This window comes from Terrapene carolina, unplaced genomic scaffold (genome assembly GCF_002925995.2).
Source record: "Terrapene carolina triunguis isolate 2854851 unplaced genomic scaffold, T_m_triunguis-2.0 Scaffold210, whole genome shotgun sequence".
NCBI classification, from domain to species: domain Eukaryota; kingdom Metazoa; phylum Chordata; order Testudines; family Emydidae; genus Terrapene; species Terrapene triunguis.
In genome coordinates this window covers 24797669-24823419 of record NW_020664561.1, presented here as the reverse complement: position 1 = coordinate 24823419, position 25751 = coordinate 24797669, and the positions used below count along the sequence as shown (strand labels likewise).

The 25751-nt window shown below is 41.4% G+C and overlaps 1 protein-coding gene across 2 annotated transcripts in view; it reads left to right on the top strand.

The window, feature by feature from the left end:
* The window catches only part of LOC112115852 (DENN domain-containing protein 1B), a 266079-nt gene that overhangs the window by 96419 nt on the left and 143909 nt on the right, over positions 1-25751 (top strand). For both annotated transcript variants that reach the window (XR_002908855.2, XM_024213050.3), the window contains exon 4: positions 11052-11101. Coding sequence is in view for 1 of the 2 variants with exons in the window: in XM_024213050.3 (XP_024068818.1) it covers positions 11052-11101 (50 nt within the window). In the remaining variant the exon portion in view is untranslated. The remainder of the gene's footprint in view (positions 1-11051; positions 11102-25751) is intronic.

Here is a 25751-nt window from a genome sequence, read left to right as displayed (position 1 = left end):
GAAATTTTGACCAGACTTATGTGATGTTGTATATTAGTACCCTCTCTGCTTGTGGAGAATGGTGAAAGGATTCTAATTACATATGTATGTTAGATTTATGTTGTACTTCATGAAACATTCTGCAGACACTAATTACCTTTTTATCTTTAGTTTCAACTGCTTTTCAGATCAGTTTGTGAATAAAGCCAGAGATGCTGTCATTGAAGCGGTATACTGGTGAAGACACCCCTTTTCATTTACTGGATGATAATAGAGGAATGTTTATTATCTTTTAGCAAGTGGAGAGCCCAGAGTATTTATGCACCAGCAAGCAACTTGGAAATTTTCTATCTTAAAAGATAATTATTGCTCACATAATAATCTATACAAGTGGCATTTGATGGAAGGGAGTACTCCCTTTCCCCCCCCACAATCCCCAGACCTCCCATACTGCTCAGGGAATAAGAATCTCACAAGCCAGAATCAAGAAAAAAAATCAGTAGAAGTTGCTTGTGGATGCATGATGTAACAGACAGACTTCGGACTTTATTATACTAGCCCTGCAGTAACACAGTGGTCTTTATCATACTCGTGTTTGTTCAACAATAGTTACAACAGTTATTTACCTCTGTCTGAACATTCTCTAGTGGAGAAGTCCTTTGTGGAATGCAGTGTTGCTAACTCTCATGGTTTTATCATGAGTTCCATGGTATTTGGAGCTGTTTTCTCAAAGCCCCAGCTGCTTGACTCAGTTGATTACATAAGAATTCCAGAGTTTAAGAAGAGTAAGTTTCTGGTAATTGTGCTCTGAACAAATAAAGTGCTATAAAATGTTAATAAAATCAGGTGGCGGTCGCACAGGAAGCCTTAATTCTGGCATTACCTAAATTTTAAGTGCTTAACTCTGCAACCTTAACATTCTTTTAATGTAGTTTTTTATATGTAATTTGTCAGGTTTATTAAAAAAAAATTCGAAAAACCCCAAATTCCAAATGTGGAACCATGGTTCATCTGCAGAGTTCAAACCTTTAGCTCCACCATGCAGACCTCAGCCGCTTGAGGTAACAGTAACTGATAAAGGATGACAGCCTACTGCTGCTGTGTGGGCCATCTACCAGAGGGAAATGAGGCACACATTTTGTCAGTGCATTTCATAGCTATTTGCTGCCTGCAGAGAAATGCTGACACTCAGGAATCCTTGTTCTGAGGGAAATATACTCTAATGATTACAGACTCTTCTTCCCCTGACCCCTTTAGTCTGTCCCGGCCCCCAGGCCCTATATCACAGTCCCCTGGCTCCAGACCTCAGACTCCCACCTTCTTCCTCTCTGCTCCAGACCCTTACCCTAGTGTCCCCTCTCACCATCCCTTTGCATTCTAGCAGGGTGGATTTGATTTAAATCATGATTTAAATCACTAGTCAGGAAGACTCAATTTAATCATGGATTTCTACGTAAAAGTGCTTTCTTGTTGGTTGTTATAACCTTAATACATATTCTTCACAACTCAGAGATAGATGTAGGTTTCATTTTTAGAAGGTACACACTATACATTTTTAAAGTGATTTATTTTGAAAACTTTTCAGATTAGTTTTACAGCTCTATCAGAAAATGAATGATTGTTTGGTTATTTCATTTACCAAAGGTAATTGAAGCAGATATTCTTGAAGTCAGTGGGAGGTGAACTATCTCCAATTCAACAGGTTAATCATTCATATTTGGAGGATTTTCTTGCCATGCTGTATTAGGAGGAGAACATCACCAGACAGACATTTAAATTGTTTTATTTAACTAAAACAACAGCGTTATGTATTCTGGATTTTTTTTCTTCAACAGCAAACATATAATATTTTAATAAAACAAGCATATGAATTTTTGAATTTAGTTAAACATTCAAGTTTTTTAAAAATCAAGTTTATTTTTGTTAAAATTGTTTTTAACTAAAATAGTTAAATTATTAAAACAAAAAAACAAAAATTAAATAGTCTGTCAGCCAGGTCAACATGAAAAACTTAAAATATTTGGCTTCTACAGCTAACTCAGTTGTCTTCACCTTCATTTTCCTGTTTGTTCATAATCTGGAAAAGAAAAACAAGCTTTCCTGCTTTTTCAGGTCCCAAACGATTTCTCAGTTTGGAATGAATTAGTTCAAAGGAAGAAAATATTCTTTCTACACCGGCAGAAGAAGCTACTACTGTTAAAAGTGAGATTATCACTTCAACAGTCTCTGAATCCAAGTGCTTAAGTGACTTCCACCAGTTCACTGGTGTGACTTCCTTTAAAACATCATCAGCAAACATATATTTCTTGAATGGTTCTTATTCCCAAACTGGGTCTCTTTTACGTCCTGCTGCCATTATAGGTTTTCCATTCTAGTGAGAGAATGGTATGGTAGATCTCAAATCAATGAAGGCTACACTCAGAAAGACCTCAAGACTTCTGGAATATGCTGCTCAAACATTTTCACTTTTGTTTCTACTGCCTGTCCCTCCCTCCTCACATTTATCTCCAGACTTCTTCTCCTTGTCCAGATCTATTCTGCCCCCAACAATCTTCTATTCATTGAACTTTTTGAAACTTTGCACTTTTAGGGAGACGTAAGGGATTGACTCTGTGTACACAAATTTGCAGAGGGACAATAGGGTTGAGGTCTGTTATTTCTCACCTCTATATATTATTTGTTTATTTATTTAAAACATTTTTGCTGTTATCAAACATGTTATCTCTGGAGACACAAATCCACAGTTTGAGAACTGCAAAACTAAACATCTCTGATGGTATCTTCTAGACTGAGCACTGAGTCCCATTGGGTAGATAGGAAGATTAACCTAAATAATCTATACAGAAGCCCCTGGAACCCCATAAGATTGGGTCCCTAATCCATGAACTATTGGATTTACAAAACTTCTCTTAAACATTACCTGAATATGTTGTCTCATACTATAGAATTAGAATTTATAATCCCTATTCCATGATGAGATATCTTTGAGCTATAATGTATCTTAATTAAAACTATCTTTAGATAGATGTTTTCCTCAAAAAGCATTTTATCAAAAAAATCCGATTTAAATAAAAATAAATTATTGTTTTTTATCCACCCTGCATTCTAGTCTGTTTATTCCTTCTGTTTCCTCCATGATGCCTGGTCTGAATAGGGAGAGCATTGAGAGCTCAGGAGAGACAGTCACTCTGCTTTAGTATCCTGTGCCTGGTACCACAGTGGCTCCTGACCGCTGGGAGGAGCAATTGTAGGGCAAGTGCAGTTCTGCTCTGGCAGCCTGGGCTGGAGCATACTCAGTGTAGATGGAGTCTCTGTGGAATTTAGCTTCCAGAGTCTAACAAATCTCTAATGACCATGTACAAACTGAGATTTTTCAGAGGCTCACAATTTGGTGGTATGGCAAGAGTGATTAGGTTATTTTTATTTTCCTCTAAATTTCAGTGGGCTGTTCTTGTTCTTTTTTTGTTTTTAAAATAAATTACTATTTCAATAAAAGCATTTCCTTTTGAGATAAAATTATCCCTTTTTAGGGTTGGATTTGTAGAAAAAGCAATCACTTAGTTTTTTCATGTATCTTTTGCCCAGATTCACACAGATGATTGTTAAAGGACAATGTTACAAATCATTCTGTGTTTGGTAGCATTGTACCAAACTTAAAGAAAAATGCAAATTAGTGCCCTAATATTTGAAAATATGAGCAAAAGTTTGTTTCCCTTTTTCTGTTTGCCGATCCCTGGTTTAATATATAAAACAACCTTTGGCACGCGGCTCGCCAGGGTAAGCACCCTGGCGGGCCAGGCCAGTTTGTTTACCTGCCGCGTCCAAAGGTTCAGCCAATCACAGCTCCCACTGGTTGCAGTTCGCCGCTCCAGGCCAATGGGGGCTGTGGGAAGCGGCGCGGGCCGAGGGATCTGCTGGCTTTCAAGGATTTAATTTGGATTTTTTATTGTTCTAATATTTTTAGCAGAAGTAAATGATAATGTCTTTGAAATATAACAGAAGGGTTTGTTTTGGTTTTTTTGCTGGGAATTACCTGATAAGGTGTACTGAGACCTTATCTCTGTACTATTAACAATGTCGCTAACTATCCTGCTTCCATAGAACAGTGTAGTTGTCTGACCAGTGCATTTCTCTTGCATGCAGGAATTGTCAGGTTGGGCTACATAGCTCTCTTCCTTCATCTTTCCACGGCTAGGGGATATTTTTATGATTCTCTCTTCTCTGCTCTCCTTCTGTTAGGTTCATGCTGCTCGCTGCTCTGTGTGTGTCTCATACAGAGAGGGTGACCGAGAAGCCAGCAGAGAAAGATCAGAAAGAGGACTGAGCTGCCTGGCTTTGCATTGGCTGTCTTATGTGGCAGTATCAGGATTTCACTCTCATAGGGGCTTAATGGTGAAGGGCTCAAATGTGAGAAGTTTGGCCTTGATCCAGCAAAGAACTTAAGCATGTGCTTAACTTTAAGCATCTGAATAATCTCACTGATGTCACTGGATCAGGTCCAGGTGCTTAAAACAATAACAGCCTTCAGTGTTGTTTCTTTTAATGGTCAAAGGAGGAATAAAAAACATGGTAGGAACTTTGAAGAAAGGAATTGGTGTGGGGAGGGGAAAGGTTGGAAGAAGGTTGGGTTGGTCCCAAGAAAGGAGAAAATTGGGAGTTAGAGGGAAAGAGACACGGGGGAGTTCCAAGAGGGGAAAGAGCTCAGGGGCAGGAAGACCAAAGGAAACACCACCAGGATGACATCCAAACAGGGCATTTTACAGTGGAGAAAGAGAGAAACTGGGAATGCAAGGAGGAAGCAAGGAAGAATTGAGAGAGAAATAGGTGAGATGTACTGGAATACAGGAGAGAACAAAGAGCAGGACCTAACTAGCAGCAGCTGTATTCAGCAATATGGGAAAAAGCAAGGAGGTACAAAATAGAATGGGGTGGGTGTGTAAGAGGTAAAGGATTGAGAGAAGAAGAGTTGCTTCCTTTCGAAAAAGGGAAAAGGAGGTACAGAAAAATGAGAGAGTTTAAAAAAAAGATTGAGGGGGAAAAAAGCCTTAGGCAGAAATGAGAAAAGGAAAAATAACATGGTGAGAAAGAAAAAGGAAATAACGAAATAGAATAAGTGAGGGGGTAGTGGGGAAAGAAGATGTAAAAAACCTGTCACTTCTAAGTTAGTGATTTTTATTTATGCTCCTATATGTGATAATATTTCCCTAGCAGATGTCCTATCTCTCTGCAAGTTTATGGGGATGGTTAGTTATTTTGAGCACCTGTTATATGAATATTGTTGGCTATCTTATCTCAGTTCTGTAGTTAAATAATTGGTGTTGTCATGGTTGCTACTTTTAAAAAAAAATATTTCTCCCCCTCCCCTGGGCAACTCTGAAATGTTTCTGGAGTGGACCTAGTGTACCTGTCTCTTGATGTAGGATTAATCCCTTCTTCCTAAAGGGACACATTCTCTTTTCTATTCCTCTGCTTATAATTAGGGTGGTTACCTAGCTGAGGGTCTGCTTGCTTTCTGGAGGCCCAGTCTTGTGTTGTGGATCATACACCGAACCAGCTGGAATGGTACGGTTCCTTAAAAAGAAAAGAAGTTTGAACTGAATGGGAAAATGGATTTTCCTGCCTCTGATGAAGTTCAGTTCTGGATAAATAAAGCTTCCCTGCTAGGAAAGATAGAGGTGCTTCTAAAAAGCCAGTCATCCCTGCCCCCAACCCTCATCCATCCCATTAAAATACACCAGATTGTACATACTAGCAGCATATATTATAAAAAGAAAAATAAATAAATTTCTCTGATGGTATAACTGCAAATCCCCACCCAACACATTTTAAAAGTTATTCAGTTCAAACAGTGTGCTGTACCAAGTAACATGCTTAGTATAGTTTTAAAGAATCAAGTACAAAGAATTCTAGCAAGTTCACCACACTCAAATTTGGTGTAGTATTAGGCCTTGTCTATTCGGGAAAAATTTGTCAGTTATACTGGTGTAGTTAAACTCTTCCAAAGTGTCATAAACTAAGCTGGAAAAAGGCACTCTTATATTGGAATGAGAGTGTTTACATAGTGGGTTTTGCTGGTATAACTATATTGGTTTAAATTCACACCTAAGCTACATTGGTATAACTTTCCCATGTAGACAGCGCGTTAGTCTCCATTCATTTATAGTTAGACGCCAGAGTTTTTTTTTAAAGAAAAATATAAATTTGTACATTCCCAAGTTACCTTTCCCATCAGTATGCACCCCTTTCTGGTATACAAGCTTTATTGTTTAATGTAATAGTCTCTCCTTTCAAGTTGGTAAATCAACTATCAAAATTCCATTATGCATTTCAGACTCCAACTTTCGGAATATGACACAATTTGAACTTCTTTGTTTATAGAGGGTCATAAATCTGCTTTTTAGGATAAGATTGGGGTGAGTAAAGAATGTATCCTACAAAACCTTTATGTATTGTATAGACATTATGAGTGAAATCCTGGCTCTGTTGAAGTCAATAGGAGTCTTGCCATTGACTTAAATAAGGCCAGGATTTCACCCTATATTTTTAGCCATTTGTGGTGTTCTGGTTGGGAAGGGGATATTGAACAACATTTTAGTACTTTTAGTGTCTGACCAAGAGAAAATATGATTGATCTACTCTTGATGATTGTTTTTACACAAAATGAAGATTAATTAAAGTAGGATTTTGCATTTCTGAGTATTGATCTGTGTAACTTAATGAAAATCCTCTTCTCTTTGATGATGACTGTAATTTTTAAAATTCCAGCCTTGTCCTTCCTAGCTAGTAATGAATAAGGCTAAATTTTAGTCACTGGTATTTTTAGTAAAAGTCATGGACAGGTCACGGTCAGTAAACAAAAATTCACAGCCCGTGACCTGTCCATGACTTGTACTATATACCCCTAACTAAAACTTGGGCCAGCTGGTCGCAGGTGCTCTGGGAGGGCAGTCCGGAGCCGCCACGGGTGCTGGGGGGAGGTGGGCAGCAGCTCCCCAGAAATGGCCGGCATGTCCCTGCAGCTCCTAGTGGGAGGGAGGGCCGAGGGGCTCCAGGTGCTGCCCCCACCATGAGCGCCGGAACCACAGCCAATGAGAGCTTCAGGGGCAATGCCTGCAGGCAGGAGCAGCACGCAGAGCCTCCTGGTCCCTCCACCTAGGAGGTGCAGGGACATACCAGCCGCTTTCTGGGAGCCCTCCAAGGTAAGCGCTGTCCCGCACCCCAACCCACTGCCCCAGCCCCGAGCGCCTTCCCACACCCAAACTGCTGCTGCTGAACCAGCTGCTGCAGAAGTCATGGAAAAAGTCACGGAATCTGTGACTTCCGTGACCTCCGTGACAGACACACAATGAATGTGATGCCAGTCATTTAACCAGAAGAGCAGACCAGTAATATTTTTCAAAGGCAATGCCGTGAGTTGGCAGCAGATTTCCTACAACAGATGGTCATCGTCACCTGTGCATTAAACATCATTCTTATATTCCTCAGCTCTACTTGCTTTGGATGATGCATATACCATGGTGATGGATGCCATATAATAATAACCCAAATAGATAGATGTACAGTTAAGCAAGAAAAAGAAAATCATTCTTATATTTCGGGTGCCTGCCGTGGCTTTCTCCACAGAAGCATAGAGATCTATGTTTGTGGGAAAGCTGGAGGAATGGTAAGGTGTGGTCAGTGAAATTGTGAACTGCCAAGAATTACTGGACTATAACCCCCATGGGAGGTGCAATATCTGCTACAACATTATATAAATAAATAGACTATGCTGAGATGCTTCATGCCCTGCCTCTGGAATGAGAAAGTGACTTTCATTCCCCTTCTACTTGGGCTTTGCACAGAGGACTGGAATTTCACCCATAGTGTGAGATATTTCAGGAAAATAAATCTACCCTTTTCGTAGTTGAGGGATTTTTGAAGCTTGCATAACTACACTAGTGGTTTTGTTAATGTTTATATGTATATACAGAAAGTTTTCTAAAGAGTGAGGTAGTTGCCTGTTGTTTTAACAACAAAGTTAATTTATTTATGCAAATATATGAGGTTTCCTATTTTTAAAGGCAACAATGTTTTTTGCTTTTAGCATTAGATAATACATTGCAAAATAATTTTATTTCCCAAGTTAAACAGTATATACTCTTCTGAAAGCACCCAAATCTAGCATTACAGTTTCCATAGATGAAAATAATCCACTAGAAGCTCGAATCAAGGATATTTCTTGTGTTTGAAGATTCATGTAACTTTTTCATCAGAAAAGAATAAATATTTGTGTTAAACCTTTAAAATAAAAGGGGATATAAATTAGTGTAGTGCTCCTTTTCTAATGAGTACACATCTTTCTGTCCAACAAGCAGGTATGTCTTAGGTACAGGCCCCTGGAAACGAAGATTGATTAGAAAACTGAGTTCAAGTTTCATTCAGGAGAAAGGGTCACTGTACAATAAGTGTCAATTTTAAATATGTTTTAATACTTAATATGCATGAATACATGTATAACATGATTATTTGCAATTAATACACCCCAACAGTGTTTAGAAGACACCTAGAAAGCATCTTAGATGCATCTTATTTTCCTCCATTTTTAAAATCTGAATAGCACCTGTAATTAAGGGAGAAAACTGAGCCCTGGAAGCTAGGTAGGACTTCCATCTATTGATCTGTGTAAACCCAGCTTACACTGTCAGGGGAGAAGCAGTCAACTGCTGAGCTGCTTTGTCACTGACATAAGCTGAGAGAGGATTTTTTTGTCTATACTGTTTATACACCAGTCTATAGACCTGCTGGCTGGTTGAATTTTAAAGAGTGCGGGGGTTTAAAGACTTGTCCCCTGAGGGATGCTCCTGCCAGTTGGGAAGCGAGCTGAGGCTGTGTTTTGCAGAAGTTGTGTGTGTATGTATGTGCCGGTCGGAGTGGGGGAGGGGTAGGAGGCAGAGCAATGGGAAAGTACTGTAGTTCATCTGAGTCTCAAAAATGTTGCAAAATGTACTTTATGTTCTGTTAATATCTTTCTTTTGTTTCCTTCCTTGTGCAGTAATTTATTTTTTTTAAAAAAAGCTCCAGTGGGAAACTTAGATGAATATTGGAAATACATTTCCCTCCCTATTTTAAATCAGTCCTATAGTCACCAAGCAGCAATTAATATTGTTGATAGTAAGACAAAAATGATGTTTTAAACTAAGATGTATATTAAAAGTGAAAATGGTTGAAGGTGGCAGGGTACCTGTGTTGAGCTTTATTACCTGAAGACCCAAAATTTAAAAATGAAATTATTTCTTTGAAAGAAGAAAATTAAAATTTTGTGAGCCTGAAAGAATGATTTATTTGAAAATTAATACGTTAGAAGTTTGGACTGTTTTTTCTTTAGTTTGTGTTTTTTGGTTTTGTTTTATTGCTTGTTTTCTACTTTGTGTGTTTGTGTGGGTATGTTTTATTCCCTGCAATTTCCACATTGGCCCTTCCCTGCCAGCCAAAACTGAGACTGAACAGCAGTCTCTTTGGAGAATATTATATGTGCTACTACATAGAAAGAGATTTTCCATAATCAAGAGAATTAGTATCCTTCCCCAAAACACAGCATATTACTTTCATCCCATTCTTTATCTCTGTTATCACACACAGTGAGAGTCCCAAAGCTGCTCCAGAACTCAGGAATAATAGGCTTTCTCATTCTTACTGTATGTACTAATGTAGTGGTCTACCAGGACATACACTATATCCTTGAAAAAAGCTGTAAACATTTCACTCATGCAATGTTTACAGAGTTATGAAATATACAGACCTTGCTGGTTAATATATTAATATTTTTCCATGTGTGTTTTACACTGTGTAAAACCAGGCAAATACTTAAGGTAAGGTACGCATTCAGTGCAGTGCACAGGAATTTAACTGCATGACTTTCAGTATATGGTAGTTGCTGTCCCATCCTGCAAAGTGCTCAGCATTCTTTCACTTGAGTGAGTTTTGAGGGTTCGCAGCACCTCGCAGGATCAAGCACCTAAATCCCCACCCTTGGCACTGGAAGTTTGGAACCTGCACACTCAATCCTGCAAACACTCACTTAGTGGGATGACTGATATGGGTACCTTTATGCACATAAGTGCTTGCAGGTTTGGTATAGTAAGCAAGTGTTGCACGTCACTGACCCAACTACATTTCATCATCAACAACCTTCCTCCTACATTTAAACATTTCACAGAGGACTTGTTTTCCCAACTGGTTTGCTGGAAGCAAGAAAATAAATACAGTAAGATCAGTGTTATACATTTATTCAGATTTGCTGACAGCTGATCTGTTAGCTCTGATTTTTCTAGAGAGAGGTCTTGTACTTCTTAAAAACATTAGGACGTTTTTATATTTTAATTAACACATTTTATTTGCCACTAAACAGCTTCTTAAATAAAAATGTGCAGAAAAGAAACACAGTATCCATTACATGATGGTCTGAACACTGCAGGAATGGTCTTACTTTTAATTAATTAATAATGAGGTTTGCTTGTGAATGCCTTACTGCTCTACTGAAGAGATAACCATATAAATTTCTTCTTTGTACCAAGAGAAGATTTTCATCTTTTTCAGCATTTGACTATGAAACATATATAGAGTTGTTATACCTCTCAGTAATTCATTCTGCTGCCAACTTCATTCCCTTTTCTCTGCCTGCATTTTAATTGAAACAACATTTGTATTTTTGAGCCAGGATCTGTCAGAAGTCCCTGTGGCTAGTCTGTGGTACAAGTAGCAGCAGACGTGGCTTACCCATATGGTGCAGTGCTTCTTGTAAAATCCATATGGCCTTGTTGAAGGGAATCCCAGCGGGGATGTGAAGGGTGTTAATACCCTTCAGGCCAGGCCTTTCCCTCCTGGGGCTTCTATGGCATTGTCTTTGCAATCTGCCAAAGCACAAACTTAATTCCTTTTTAATAATCAATTATTTCAGTCCAGGAACGTGTGCTATATTTCTTGCAACCAAATATTTCTTTAAAATGGTTTTTCTAGCAAACAGTATAGCAGAAATACTTAAATAAACTGTCATTTTAAAATCCTAATGTTATTTCTTTAATCTGTATTTACAGGAGGTGCTGCAGAGTGTGCCGAAGTTCTGCTTTCCTTTTGACATTGAAAGGTTTGTGGTACAGTGATCATTTATTTAAAAATATTTAACTCAATGTATTCTAAATTATATATCTGTTTACTGAAAATGAAAATAACTTTTTGAAAGTCTAGACTTGAAGAAATAAGAACAAAATAAAATGTATTTCATCCTCTGGTCTTGCACCTGGAGGTGAAAAGAATAAACACTAAACATTTTTTCCTTTGTTCTCCAAGTATGTATTTAGGCACTAGTAGAAAAACATTACAGTATAATACACCCTTGCTAGGATTTTAAGAATTCTCTTTTGATATAGAGCTGTATCCTGGCTCCCAACTTCCTCCAGCCCAATTGTAAACACCATCTGTGTACTATAAAGATACAAGATAGTTAGTTTCCTCCCAATATCAGCTTTAAAGCAATGGTGCAATATACCAGAATATAAAAACTCACTGTGCAGTTTTAAAAATAACCCACAGTTTGTGTTTCACCTTATATAAGAATTAAAAGAACTTAAATTACATGCCAGTAACTGAATGTGCACAGGCAGCAATGGATTTTTCTGAGGGTAGATTCAAGACCTTTGTTTGTAAATGGTATTTCACCTTCCTGATATCAGTTTTAGTGTGGCTTCCGCATATCAGTTGCTACTCATTTCAAATGTTCATACAAGATATTTTTATAAGCTCCAAATATTTATTTTACTTCATCAAAATGTTTGATAATGAGTTTAATGATTATTAATTTAATCAATTGTGTAGATTTGTAGTTTGGGAAATCTTCACATTGTGTCTGTCCGTGAGTCAGTTGATATTGTGTTACTGGTAGAAGCTTGGTTTGTACAATTAATGAATGTGCACCCAGCTAGCCTTCAGATCTCGCTGGTCTCAATGGTATTAGCATCAGTTGCATGACAGGATTCGAGGAGAAAGGCCCCCAAAGATGTTACAATTTAGGAAACAGAAGACAGAAAAACTAATGCGTATATGGGAGTGAAGAAGGGCTTGGAAGAGAAGCCAGGTGCAACATAGAACCTTACAAATACATGTTATCTGATAGTCAACTTGGTCACCTAACCTCTTAGATGTTGCGCTTCAGTTGAGTTGTTTGGCTTTTGAACTGGTTAAACATATAATCCCCTTATACAAGTTTTATGACTCAGCCAACACTGTTGATAATGTTTTGTATTCGTGCATTAAAGCCTTTACATTCTTGTGCTTACAATATGTACTGGCTCTATGAGCTAAGATCAAGTGTAAGTAGTCTCTTGGTCTATCCAAGGTCGTGATCAAGTGTCTTGATGTTTTTGGTCTTTTGGCCTCGAGATGAAAACCTTGTCTGTGTCTCTCGGACCTTGAAGTGAAAAAATTATCTAAGTTATATCTGTTTCAAGTTGATAGTGAAGGAGCAGCATGGAAATCAAATTTGATGATGACAGAAGCAGGTGAGGTTCTGTTGCTGCCATCCAGTGGCACAAACTTAGTCAGTAGCAGTAGATAAATGATTTCTACAAATTGCTGTGTGTGATTGTTAGCTATTAACAGGCAAAGCAATGTCTGTAGTTTAGGTTACCTAGCATTTCCATTTTAAAGGCGGTTTTTCAGTTTACTGTTTTCTCAAAGTTTTACCTGTTGGGCTGAGATTTGGTAGGTGTGCTCTGTGCAGGAGTGAGGAAAAGAAGCATTTATTTTTGCTAAGAAAATTCTGTTGTAAACTGTTTTTTTTAAATGGCTGTAGTGCCCAAATACAAGATAATGGAAATTTGAAATTTGGCAGGGACATATTCCCTAGGTCATAGATGTGCCAGTCATTGGTTTGGTGGATTTAATTTGGACCAGTTATAAAGATTTAAAATGTTCATTTTGTGCATGTATGCTGGTTTATTCTAATCATAAAACTAAGGAACTCCCAAACTTTCTTCTGACAATGTACACACATGATTATCTAAACCTCGTAAAAATTTTCATTGAAAAGGTGACCTCTCAGAGTGCCATTGGTGTGCTTTTTTGTGTATATAACAAAGTAGAATGGAATCCCAGGCTTTATAGTTAGAGCATTCTGGAAAACAGTCCTCGAAGGAGTATATCAAAGGAGGCATAGCTCTGAAGGTTTCCTGCCGTTATACATATAATATAGAAAGGTACGAATAAAATGAGACAAGAGCTCTTGTCTCATTGATTCTCCATATTGTACATTATAGAGTTCTGTGACTTTCTAGTATGATATGATGGAATTTCATTCTTTCTTTATTTTTAAAAAAAATGGAAATTCCATAAAAAAAGTAGATTAGTAATTTTTAAAGTTACAAAGGTAAGCTCTCTGAAGTCTGGAAATGACAAGGTACCCTGCACATCCTACATGTTATGATGAAGTCTTAATTGTGTGATCACATATTACATCTTTCCACAGGACACCTTCCTAATTCTGTGCACAAACTGGACAGTGAATGAGGCAAGGCTATGTAGTGAATTGGGCTGGGTCCAGAACATCTTGCCTTATTCACCATACTAGTTGTATGATTTGTCACAAATGAGATAAGAGCCTTGAAGAAAGGGAAGATAAAGGTAGTAGTCTGGGATCTATCAGATGTGGGTTCTATTTCTGCCTCTGCCACAGGTTTCCTGTATGATCTTGAACTTACTCTTTGTTCCTCAGTTTGGGATTTGTAAAATGGTGATAATATTTGTCAGCCTGTTAGTAGTGATGTGAAGATAAATTATTCAAGGTGTGTGAGGCTCTCAGATACTTGATGAAAACCCTGGGAAAGCCTATAAAAGGCTGAGTGCTGCAACCTTAATGTTCTTTTGCTGTAACATTTTTGTATTTACTATTTAATGTTGTTTTCCTGGACAGAAACTCCACATTGTAAACTTTTACATACTGACCTAGTCACCTCAAAGAAAGGTCACTGTTTTGAAGATGTTTTGTTTTGAGAGCATCCCATGAACTTTTACTGTGTAGGCCAGTGTAACTAAGTGTGCCTCAGAGATGCTAGTCTTGAGGGAAGAAGGTGATAGAAGACTACTTTTTTGAGCCAGTGGCAGTAGCTTCCCACAGAAAGATTTGATACCTCCTTCCTGAGCCCAGGAGAAGGGTAAACACAGGGCTGTTGCTAAGGTCTCCCACTCACCCACGTAGGCAGAAGCAGGAAATAGAGCTTTCGGATTCAGCACGCCCAGTAGGTGGAGTTAGGGAATTTCTAAACATGTTTGCAGATGTTGCATTTTGCTTGGTCACTAGCATTGGGAATTCCATGGCTCAGATAACAAAAGGAGTTCGTGTAGATGCATGAAATCTCTCATTTGTGTATGTCATGTGCCAAACATGAGTGCATTGTCGGATCTGTTTTCCAGCACTGCATGCATACACCAGATTGTTGTTATCCAGTTGCTCAAAAGTGCTGGACAGTTGCCTTTGGGCCAAATCCTACACCTAGTACACAGCTTCTGGATACCCCAGACTTCGAGGGAAGATCTGTGTGGAGGGAGGGGCGTGGGTGCAGAGTCTTCATCAGGCCACTAAGCATCAGTAGGGCAACTCTGCAGCAGCTTGAGGCTGCAGTAGCCCCAGGTACTCTTACTTCCAACTCTTGCAGGGTTGAGGAATGGCCAGTGGATAACTGTAGTTAGGGACCCAGTGCCCTTGCCCGGCTATTTCATCACCTCACTATGTAAAATTTCTGTGTGCTGGGGCTGGTTACGTGGTCCAGAATCTGTCTCCCTTCACTTTGCAGTGGAACTGTATCAAATCTGCTACAGCCAGGGTCTTCTGATAATGTAAGCTTTGTCTCTTTAATTGATTTGTTTTTGTATAGAATGCTCTTTTGGGATGAAAACTTAAAAAAACCCAACCAAAACCACAAACACATAAGTAAGGGTAGGGGAAGCAGGGCAGATGTGGTAAATACTTAACACATTATTCCTTCTAATTTTCAAAAGTAAATAATATGAATGGAGGCTAAAAATCTGTGATCAATACTTAATGTAGCCACTGTACAATAAATAAAGACTGAAAAGCAAACCAAAGGAGAACGCAGCTGTATAAAGTGCACATCAGGATTTTAGTTTTTAATTTCAATTTCTGTACTATTGGTTTAACTCAGACCCTGAATTTCATTAGTGATGATTGTGGTTGATTTTTTTTAAGGGAAAAAGTCAACCCATACATATAAGTTCTTATGAGTTTACTCAGTTGGCGCTAGGAGTTCTAGGTCTGGTGTGTAAATAAATAATTTCAGACTTTAATAAATGACACTCAGTTGTATAATAGTTGTAATAGCTCCTTTGGTACCATTAATGGGTGGCTAATTTCACTTCTGTTTATCATGGGGATTCCCTTCTCCTCTCCTTTTCATATGGGGCGGAGGGATTCCACCATTCAGGGTACAGGGTGTTTCTGCATTTCTTTTGTATTGTTTGCCAAAACAACTCTAACACAACTTCTTCCTTCCTTCCTCAACCAAATTAAACTAATCAGTTCTGTTTCTCCTCCTTCTCCATGTCTTCGTGTTCTTTGCCTGTAACTGGTGTCTGTCTCTGTCTGTCTGTCTGTCCTATTTCTTCAGGGGCCTCACATTCCCCATTTTCTCTGTCAACCTGTGTTCATCATGGTTATCCTCCCTCCAGCCAAAGAGTCTCAGCTGTGGCTCCCTATAGAGTCCATGACTGCAGATCCCTTTAATTGGTCAGAGGGTCACTAAAGTGCCATGCAAGCTGTGTCATCTCTCCTGTGGCTGCCTTCATGGTATTTGTTGCCCAGGGTGTGAAGGATCAAATTCAGTCCCAAACTGCAATATGTAACCCCTAGACTACTCAGTCCTCTTTCTGCTTTGAATCTCGTCTCCTTTCATTTGTCTCTGCCCTCTAATCCTTTCTTCCTACCTTCTGTTTATCTCTTTTTTTTCCCCTTCAGCTTGTGATCCTTCTGCAGAGCAGTTCCCAGAAGAAGAGAGTACAGTAAATGTGCGCTTGCAGGTAGCACATTCCCAGAAGTATCACAAAGAGTATTGAAGAGACACTGATATACCTCATTAATTTCACCTGCTGCTCTTGCTGTGTCACTTGGGAAGCATTATGTGCCGGAGTCCTACTACCCCTGCTGGTACATGAGGAGAAGGAAGAAATCTAGCAATGGAGGATCATTCGTATGCTTTTGGATCACACTTGGGCTCCTGTGCATAGCATTTCCCCAGTGACCAAGTAGGATCAACAAGTGAAAATGGTGGGGACGATGTCACTTTCACTCTGCTGCTCTTGGTTGATGCTGTTTTTGTTGATGTGTCTAGGGGAATTGCTAGGTGCAGAAGCCCAGGTGTGATCTTAGGGTATGTCTACACTACGAGGGTAATTCGATTTTACTTAAATCGAATATGTGGAATCGATATTGCAAAGTCGAACGTGTGTGTCCACACTAAGGACACACTAAGGACAGTAATTCGACTTTGTGAGTCCACACTAACGGGGCGAGCGTCGATATTGGAAGCGGTGCACTGTGGGCAGCTATCCCACAGTTCCCGCAGTCCCCGCTGCCCATCGGAATTCTGGGTCGAGCCGCCAATGCCTTCTGGGTAAAAAAAATTTGTCGTCATCCGTCCGTCACTAACGCCCTCCCTCCCTCCATGAAAGCGCCGGCGGGAAATCAGTTCGCGCACTTTTCTGGTCAGTGACAGCGCGGACGCCACAGCACTGCGATCATGGATCACGCTGCGACCATCGCTGCACTTGTGGCCGTTCTCAACACCTCGCAGCTTATCATACACCTTTCCCTGAGGCAGATGCAGAGAAATCGGGCGAGGAGGCTACGGCACCGCCGTGAGAGCCTGAAGTCGGAGAGTGGCACAGAGCTGTCAGAAACCACGAGCCCCAGCGCCCAGGACATGACGTTGGCAATGGGGCATGTGGATTTTGTTGAACGGCGATTCTGGGCCCGGGAAACAAGCACGGAATGGTGGGACCGTATAGTGCTTCAGGTCTGGGATGAATCCCAGTGGCTGCGAAACTTTCGCATGCGGAAGGGAACTTTCCTCGAACTTTGTGAGTTGCTGTCCCCTGCCCTGAAGCGCAAGGACACCCGCATGCGAGCAGCCCTCACTGTCCAGAAGCGAGTGGCCATAGCCCTCTGGAAGCTTGCAACGCCGGACAGCTACCGGTCAGTCGCGAACCACTTTGGTGTGGGCAAATCTACCGTGGGGGTTGTTGTCATGCAAGTAGCCAAGGCAATCGTGAAGGTACTGCTCCCAAAGGTAGTGACCCTGGGAAACGCGCAGGTCATCATAGATGGCTTTGCCGCGATGGGATTCCCAAACTGCGGTGGGGCTATCGATGGGACTCACATCCCTATCCTGGGACCGGACCACCAGGCCAGCCAGTACATCAATAGAAAGGGCTACTTTTCAATGGTGCTGCAAGCACTGGTGGACCATCGGGGACGGTTTACAAACATCTACGTCGGATGGCCGGGCAAGGTTCATGACGCTCGCGTGTTCAGGAACTCTGGTCTGTTTAGACGGCTGCAGGAAGGTATTTACTTCCCAGACCACAAAATAACTCTTGGGGATGTGGAGATGCCTACAGTCATCCTCGGGGACCCAGCCTACCCGCTAATGCCCTGGCTCATGAAGCCCTATACTGGCGCCCTGGACACAGAAAAAGAACTCTTCAACTACCGGCTGAGCAAGTGCAGAATGGTGGTGGAGTGTGCTTTTGGCCGTCTCAAAGGGAGATGGAGAAGCTTACTCACTCGCTGTGATCTCAGTGAAACCAATATCCCCATCGTTATTGCAGCTTGCTGTGTGCTCCACAATCTGTGTGAGAGCAAGGGGGAGACCTTTATGGCGGGGTGGGAGCTAGAGGCAAATAGCCTGGCTGCTGATTACGTCCAGCCAGACAGCCGGGCCATTAGAAGATCCCAGCGGGACGCCCTGTGCATCCGGGAGGCTTTGAAAGCTAGGTTCCTGAGTGAGCAGGGCAACCAGTGACTTTTCAGTTTGTGGACAGAAAAGCTGAACCTGCCCCCGTTTCTTTACCCAGTTCATTTTGACTATCCTCTCCAGTTACATACCCCCTTCACCCCCTTCCCCTTCCCAAAAAATAAAATCATTTCTATTTTGTTAATGAACACCGTTGTCTGTATTGCTGTTTTCGCGGGAATATTTTAAACCGGGGACGCAGACTGTGGCGGGGGGCGGGTTTAGTGTTCTGATGCAAATGATGCTTCTGAACTCCCGGAATGACAGGCTCCGCACTGGTGGACTGGTTATTTCAATGGAGCCTGCCAGCACTCCTGGGGGGGACTGTGTGTATGTGTCGGCTATGTGACTTTCTGGCAGGGGGGGTAGGGTTACAGATCCCCTGCTGCGTGGATCTGTGATCCATGATAAGGACCGCTGCATAAGATCTGTAACTGCCCTCCCCCGCCACAAAGTCACAGAGCAACCCCCCCCCCCCCAGAACATGAAAAACACCTCCCAGACTGACCAGGGTAACTAGTGACTGCACTGTGTATGTGTCCTGATGCTGGACCTGACACCGCCTCTGTACCCTGCTAAAGGTCACTGTCCTGTCCAATTACCAAGCCCCTTCCCCCCCTCCAGACAGACTCTCCCTCAAAAGAACCTGACTGAAACAGTAATGAACAGAAACAAACATTTTATTGCGAACCAGACATGAAACGTGGGGGGTGAAACTTGGACGGGGGCTTGTGTGAGGTGGGTAGGAAAGGACTTATGAAATTTTGGGGAATGTCAGCCTTCTAGTGCTAGAGCAGTCTGCAGGGGTTGACTGAAAGTTTTAACGGCCCTTGCCGCCCCTCCTTCTTTGGAGTTTGGGTGAGGGTGGTGTGGGACTTGGTGGCGGGTGAGGGCGGTTACAGATAGACTGCAGCGGGGCTCTGTCCTCCTGCCTCCGGTCTTGCAGAACATCCACAAGGCGCCGGAGCGTGTCCGTTTGCTCCCTCATTAGTCCAAGCAGCTTTTCAGTAGCCTGTTGGTCCTCCTGACGCCACCTCTCCTCCCGTTCCATGACTGCTCGGTGCATTTGTGACAAGTTCTCCCTCCACTGTGTCTGCTGGGGTGCCTGGGCTCGGGAGCAGCCCATTAGTTCTGAGAACATGTCTTCACGCGTCTTCTTCTTCCTCCGCCTAATCTGCGCTAGCCTCTGGGAGTGTGCTGACAGGCTGGGTTGGGAGACAGTCGCAGATGTGTCTGTGTGAATTTTAAAAAGGGAGTGAATTCCTGAGACAGATAAATGAAATTGTATACAAAGAACCTAGTCTTTCTCTGTGAACAAGACCATGCACTGAACCTCTCACATGCGCACTCAGGACAAGGTCGAATTTTCGGCCGTCGCCTTCAGTGCCTGTGGACTTGCGGAGGTCTTGGAGTGTTCAGAGAACTGTGGCTGGAGACCTGAACTTCTGGAGCGGGCAATAATGGTAAGCCGCAGACTTGTGGCTGCTTAAAACTCCAGCAGTAGCACTGGCCTCCTTTCACATTGAAAGCAATGCCAGTCTCTGCTGCCAGCATTCAGGACAGCATCAACTCTGCCCCTGTCCCACCCCCTCGCGGCTGTCCCAGGGAAAGATCCCTGTATGCTGCCCCTCTCCCTCCACCGCGTGGCTGTAAAGCAGTCCCAATACTAACATTCCCCTCCCTAATTCAAAGCAGGGCGTCATGAGCAACATCACCCTCCTGAGGATCCCGGACACCCAGAGAGAACGCATGCTGCGGGAAAGCATGCAGAAACCGGGGCCGTATGCCGCCATGCTATGTCGTGCGATGATCCCGGAGTACTTGATTGTGGCGTGGAGGGGACATGTCTGCTACCACGGAGGGCCCACCAAGATCGCCCTACCCCGGAACCTGATCAACAGGCTTGAGATCTACCTCCACGAGACCTACGAGGAGTTCTCCTACGAGGATTTCTCGTCGATCCCCGGCCACATTGACCGGATTTTCGCGTAGGTGCACTGGGACTTTGGAGTGGAGCGTCTTGGGCCTGGGAATCATGTAGTAACGGACATTGTGAAATTTTTTTAAAATACTTGGGACTAAATTGAGAAGAGCTTAAGACAGAGAAATCATGAAAACCCATTTGTTACCTTTGTAAATATTCCTGTTTTGTACCTGATTATTTTTTTACTAGTTTACAGCACTTTTATAAATATACATTGTTAATAGTATAAATATTACCGTTCTGTTTTAAATAAATGTTTACATGTTTACAGCACTTACTGCTTGATCCTTCCCCTGATTCTGTGTCCGGGGTAAGGGATGGGGACGGTTGGTACGGGATCTCGGTAAGGGTGATGAAGAGCTCCTGGCTGTCGGGGAAATCAGCGGTGCCAGCGCTGTCGACTGCCTCGTCCTCTTCATCTTCCCCGTCCGCTAACATGTCCGACGAGGAACCGGCCGCGGACAATATCCCATCCTCGGAGTCCACGGTCAGGGGTGGGGTAGTGGTGGCGGCCGCTCCCAGGATGGAATGCAGTGCCTCGTAGAAACGGGATGTGTGGGGCTGGGATCCGGATCGTCCGTTAGCCTCTTTGGTTTTTTGGTAGCCTTGTCTCAGCTCCTTGATTTTCACGCGGCACTGCGTTGCATCCCGGCTGTAGCCTCTCTCTGCCATGGCTTTGGAGATCTTCTCGTAGATCTTAGCATTCCTTCTTTTGGAGCGCAGCTCTGAAAGCACGGACTCATCGCCCCACACTGCGATGAGATCCAAGACTTCCCGATCAGTCCATGCTGGGGCCCTCTTTCTATTAGATTGCACGGCCATCTCTGCTGGAGAGCTCTGCATAGTTGCCACTGCTGCTGAGCTCCCCTCGATGTCCAAAGAGGAACTGAGATTCAAACTGCCCAGACAGGAAAATGAAAATGAATTCAAATTTTCCCGGGGGTGTGGCTGGTCAGAGCATCCGAGCTCGGACTGCTGTCCAGAGCGTCAACAGAGTGGTGCACTGTGGGATAGCTCCCGGAGCTATTACCGTCGATTTCCATCCACACCTAGCCTAATTCGATATGGCCATGTCGAATTTAGCGCTAATCCTCTCGTTGGGGAGGATTACAGAAATCGATTTAAAGAGAGCTTTATGTCGAACTAAATGGCTTCCTGGTGTGGACGGGTGCAGGGTTAATTCGATATAACGGCGCTAAAGTCGACATAAAAGCCTAGTGTAGACCAGGCCTAAAAGTCTAAAAGCATGGTAGTCAGTGGATGAGGGAGGTCACTGGATCTACAGTCCTCACCAAAGTACCTGTGTATTTTATCACATACAGAAAGCTTTGCTTTAGAAGTAAGTAAGGAAATAGCATTTTCAGTCCAGGCCAACACTGAAAATAAAGGAAATGTAGAGTTAAAGTGATTCCACTATATACAGCATCCCCTCTATACTTCACTCATCCCAGATCAATGTACAATCTTAGCTGTGACCATAATATATAGTAGTTAGCTAGTCTGTTACTGCATACTTTATTACTAAAGACAATGTTTATTAAAGATTCAGTCCATATTTGCTTATACATACACCTCTACCTTGATATAACGCTGTCCTCGGGAGCCAAAAAATCTTACCGCATTATAGGTGAAATCACGTTATACTGAACTTGCTTTGATCCGGAGTGTGCAGCCCCACCTGCCCGGAGCACTGCTTTACCACGTTATATCTGAATTCATGTTATATTGGGTCGCATTATGTCGCGGTAGAGGTGTAGATGATCTTTGTTGGAATGGAAGATTATATAAGTTTTCTGGGATATGGAAAAGAAATGTTAGCTTGTTGTTGAATCCTTGTGTTGTATAAGGTATGTATTCTATATATCTATTGAAAATGGCTATTCTGTTACATTTTGTGTTAAGATTTTTTTGGTCAAGTAACTAATTTGGTCAAGGAAAGGTTAGAATTAAGGTTGTGATCCAAATGGGTCATTTAGTTATTTTGTGCACACTGAACATAAAGATGTGGATAAATTATCAAATGAACGATGGAATCACCTTATCCTGTTCAATTTGGTTTCTTTCAGTTTTTATGTTGATTGAAAAATACATTTTAGCAACCTTAACTCTGTTAACTATTTTTTTTAATGTGGGAGTTTCCTAGTTTGGGGACTTTTTATAATTTGAGCTGTTTAAATCTTTCTTTGCTTTAAGGCTGCTACCTGTTTCTGTTGGAGGCATAAGAGATCAGGGAAGCTGGAAAACAGCTACTCGAAGTTGGCTGGAGCTAGAATCAAATCTGAGTGCTAGAGCTATAGAATATGGATTGGAACTGGGGAGGCAGGACTGGGCCTGGATTCGGAGTCATGGAAAGGAATTAGTTGGGGACTGAGGACCCAAAGCTGGAGATTGTCAGAGGTCCTTATTTCACCATTCATCAACCTGTTTCTAGCCTCGTCTTCCAAACCTCCAGGTCTTAACCCAGGCTCCAGAATGCACCCCTACTATGTACTCTGAGTTAGAACAGCTCCTTGAGTGTCTGGGGAAATTGGCCTTGCTTACAGTTCATCCAGATAAAGTTCTAAACACAAAAATCTTTCAGCACTTAAGTGTTTCAGAACCTAACTGGCTGAGCTGTAATCAGAATAGTGCCATAGCCATCAGTTTTCCTTCACATAAATAGACACGGTTAGGATGAATAATGCTATTATATTTTATATCACATTTCTTTAAAATATATCCTCAAACCCTAGCCCAAGTATGAAAATTTGTTTAACTGTAACATAAGGATATTTAAAAGAACTCCCTATCTACTATATAATCCAAAGAGCTGTTTCATTATTATGTAAAAATGGATGTAGACAATTTTAAAAACTTGATTTATTTATTTGATAGATTATAGTGACCCTGAAAGAGCCCTTTGTAGTCTGCAGAGTTAATAGGTGTTTATACACATTCTTCATTATTTAATGATTTATTACTGTTAAACTAAAATTATATATAAGCATGCATTGCAGGAGTTGCATATAAAAAAGAAGGCAGAAAAGAGGAATGAGTGAGTGAGTAAAAGGTCAGTAACAGAATATGTAACAATTTGCATCTGTTCATTTTACTCAAGAAGAGTGAACTACATTCAGTTAAAATTATCTGCTTTTGACCAACACTTTGCAAAATATTTTTTCAACCAGAGCTAGACCAATTAATTCTGTGCTCTATAATGAAATGTGCAACTATATGTAATAATTTATATGTCACAACGATCTGAGGGGAATTTTCACCATGAGGAAAGCTTGCAGCAGCCATCTTTCTTGTTCTCTGGTAATTGCAGAAAGGACTGTTAAGTATTTCTGTAAGAGAGACCTGGGTCCAAAGAAGCTGAATATATTAAACTAATTGGATTTAAATGACATCACTCAAAATCACTTTAATCAGAGAATTTATCACAGCATAACGTATACAGTAGGTACATGAATTAGAAGTGTCAACATTTGTTTGTATGGTAACATCTGCTGAATTTTCATAAATTTTTACAATATATGGTTAGGTTGAATTATTATTTATATTCAGAAGACTCCTATCACCATAGTATCTCAGAATTTTGTTATGAGGTTTGAATTGGATCACCCTGTGTTCTAAATAAGAGGAGAAAACTCCAAGCTCTCCTTAGTCAGATAGGAACCCAGGAATTAATACTATAGATTAGGCTTCGCTCCTCAATCTGATCCAGGTTGGGGGACACTTGTATCTGTGTGCAGCCGCACAGAAGCAAATAGAGCCCCACATAGGCTTGAAGGTTTGCTTGCACAGTTTTGATTGCAGAATCAGAGGCTTCATCATTTGGGGAAGGATGGATGAAGAGGTCTGTACTTCTTGCACTTGTTTTCTGAATGTGCTAGGTTTGTGTGTAAGTGTTTTTCTTTGGGAAGCAATTTCCAGAGATAGTGGCCCACTACTGAGAATGTCTTATCTCCAGCATAAAGCTCTGTTGGCTCAGACAAGTATAGACAAGTGGATCAAAGATGCTGAGGTGGTCCTTTAATGTAACCTCTTACTGAAACAGTACATTAGAAACACATATAGCTATGGCTAGAAGGAGAAATTATTAATTTTATTTATTTGTATTGCTATATTGCCTAGTGGCTGCAACCCCACTGTGCTAGGCATTCTATACACATACAACAAAAAGACAATTTCTTCCCCAAAATGATTCAATTTGAAGTATAAGACTTTGGACAATAGGATACAACAAGCAAATAGGGAAAGCAAAGGTAAGTGAGATGATTATGCTAAATATGCTGTGATCAGTGTGTAACTACAGACCAGCCATTTCTGTGTGAATTATGGGTATCAACGCAGCTGTGAGTTCAGGGAGAGATTTGAAAGAAGATATTCTGGTGCAGATTTTTATAGGGACATCCTCTGATGCAAAGGGGCAAGGTGTAGGAGAAAGCACAGAGGTGTTCACTGGAAAATTTAACTGATAGGCAATGCAGGTTGATGATGTTGACAGAGCAGAGACGGGTTGACAGCTATATACCATATTAGAGGTTCTAAGCTGTGAAAAAGGCCCTTGAAAGTAAAGACAAGTTGTTGATTTATTTACCCGCATACTCAAATAGGGCTCATGTTTCAGTACAGCCAATTTATGTGCAGATAGGTCCTAATTCAGTTGGTCCTTTGGAGGACCAATTTGTTATGAATGCCAAACCTGACATGTTGTTGCTTGTTCTATATGGTTTTTTATATGGCCTCGGTGCTGTAGAATCTGAGTACCTTCAGATTAAACAATGTGACTAACATTCATTGAATGTAGTTCATTCTTTCTTTCATCTTCTCCACAGGCAGAGAATTGTGTGTGCAGTGTAGTGCCCCCTCCCCGCCTTAAATGTGCATCTGCTCTGTGTTTATATGACAGAAGGCAGGTTAAATAAGTGTGTCTTGCACTTGGAGTGGAAGGTGGGAAAGCTTGTAATGGTCCTTTGTTCTTGTGGGAGTTCATTCCATAGTCTCAGACAGGCCCCTGAGAGGGAACAAACCACATGTGATAGATGTTACTCATTGAATGCAGTGTTGTTTTAGCCATGTCAGTCCCAGGATATTAGAGAGACAAGGTGAGTCAGGTAATATCTTTTGTTGGACCAACTCTGAGTACGTTTCCCAGACCTGAAGAAGCTCGAAAGCTTGTGTCTCTCACCAACAGAAGTTGGTCCAATAAAATATATTACCTCACCCACCTTGTCTCTCTAAGATGTTACTTGTGTTACTTAAAGGAATAGATTGGGACAAGGAGCCTTGGATGGGTGTGGGGCTGACAGGAATGGGAACCTGGGGTGGAGACTGGGACTTGCTGGGCAAGAAGACTTGGACAAGGACTTTCGGGGTGAGAGAAATGAGAAGCTTGGGGAGGGTTACTGCTGTGCAACCTTAACTCGGCCTCCTTGTGTGTATGCATTATGATACCGTCTTTAAATCAGTTATCTCACACTATTTTTTTCACAGGCACTTAGTGACTTTTGAGTGCTTGACTTTGCAATCCTAACATTACTTTAACATGTGTGTGTGTGTATTTGTAATAAATTAGAAAGTGCTGTCTCCTGCACAGACAAGCTTTACCCTTGTGGTAGAATGTTCCACTGTGCCTGAGGTGTGGCATGGTGGATCAGTCCTCATCTTGGAGTGTTATGTGATCTTTTAGGTATCCCAGACCTAAGCCATTGAGCACCTTGAAGATTAGGATCAAAACTTGCTTACTT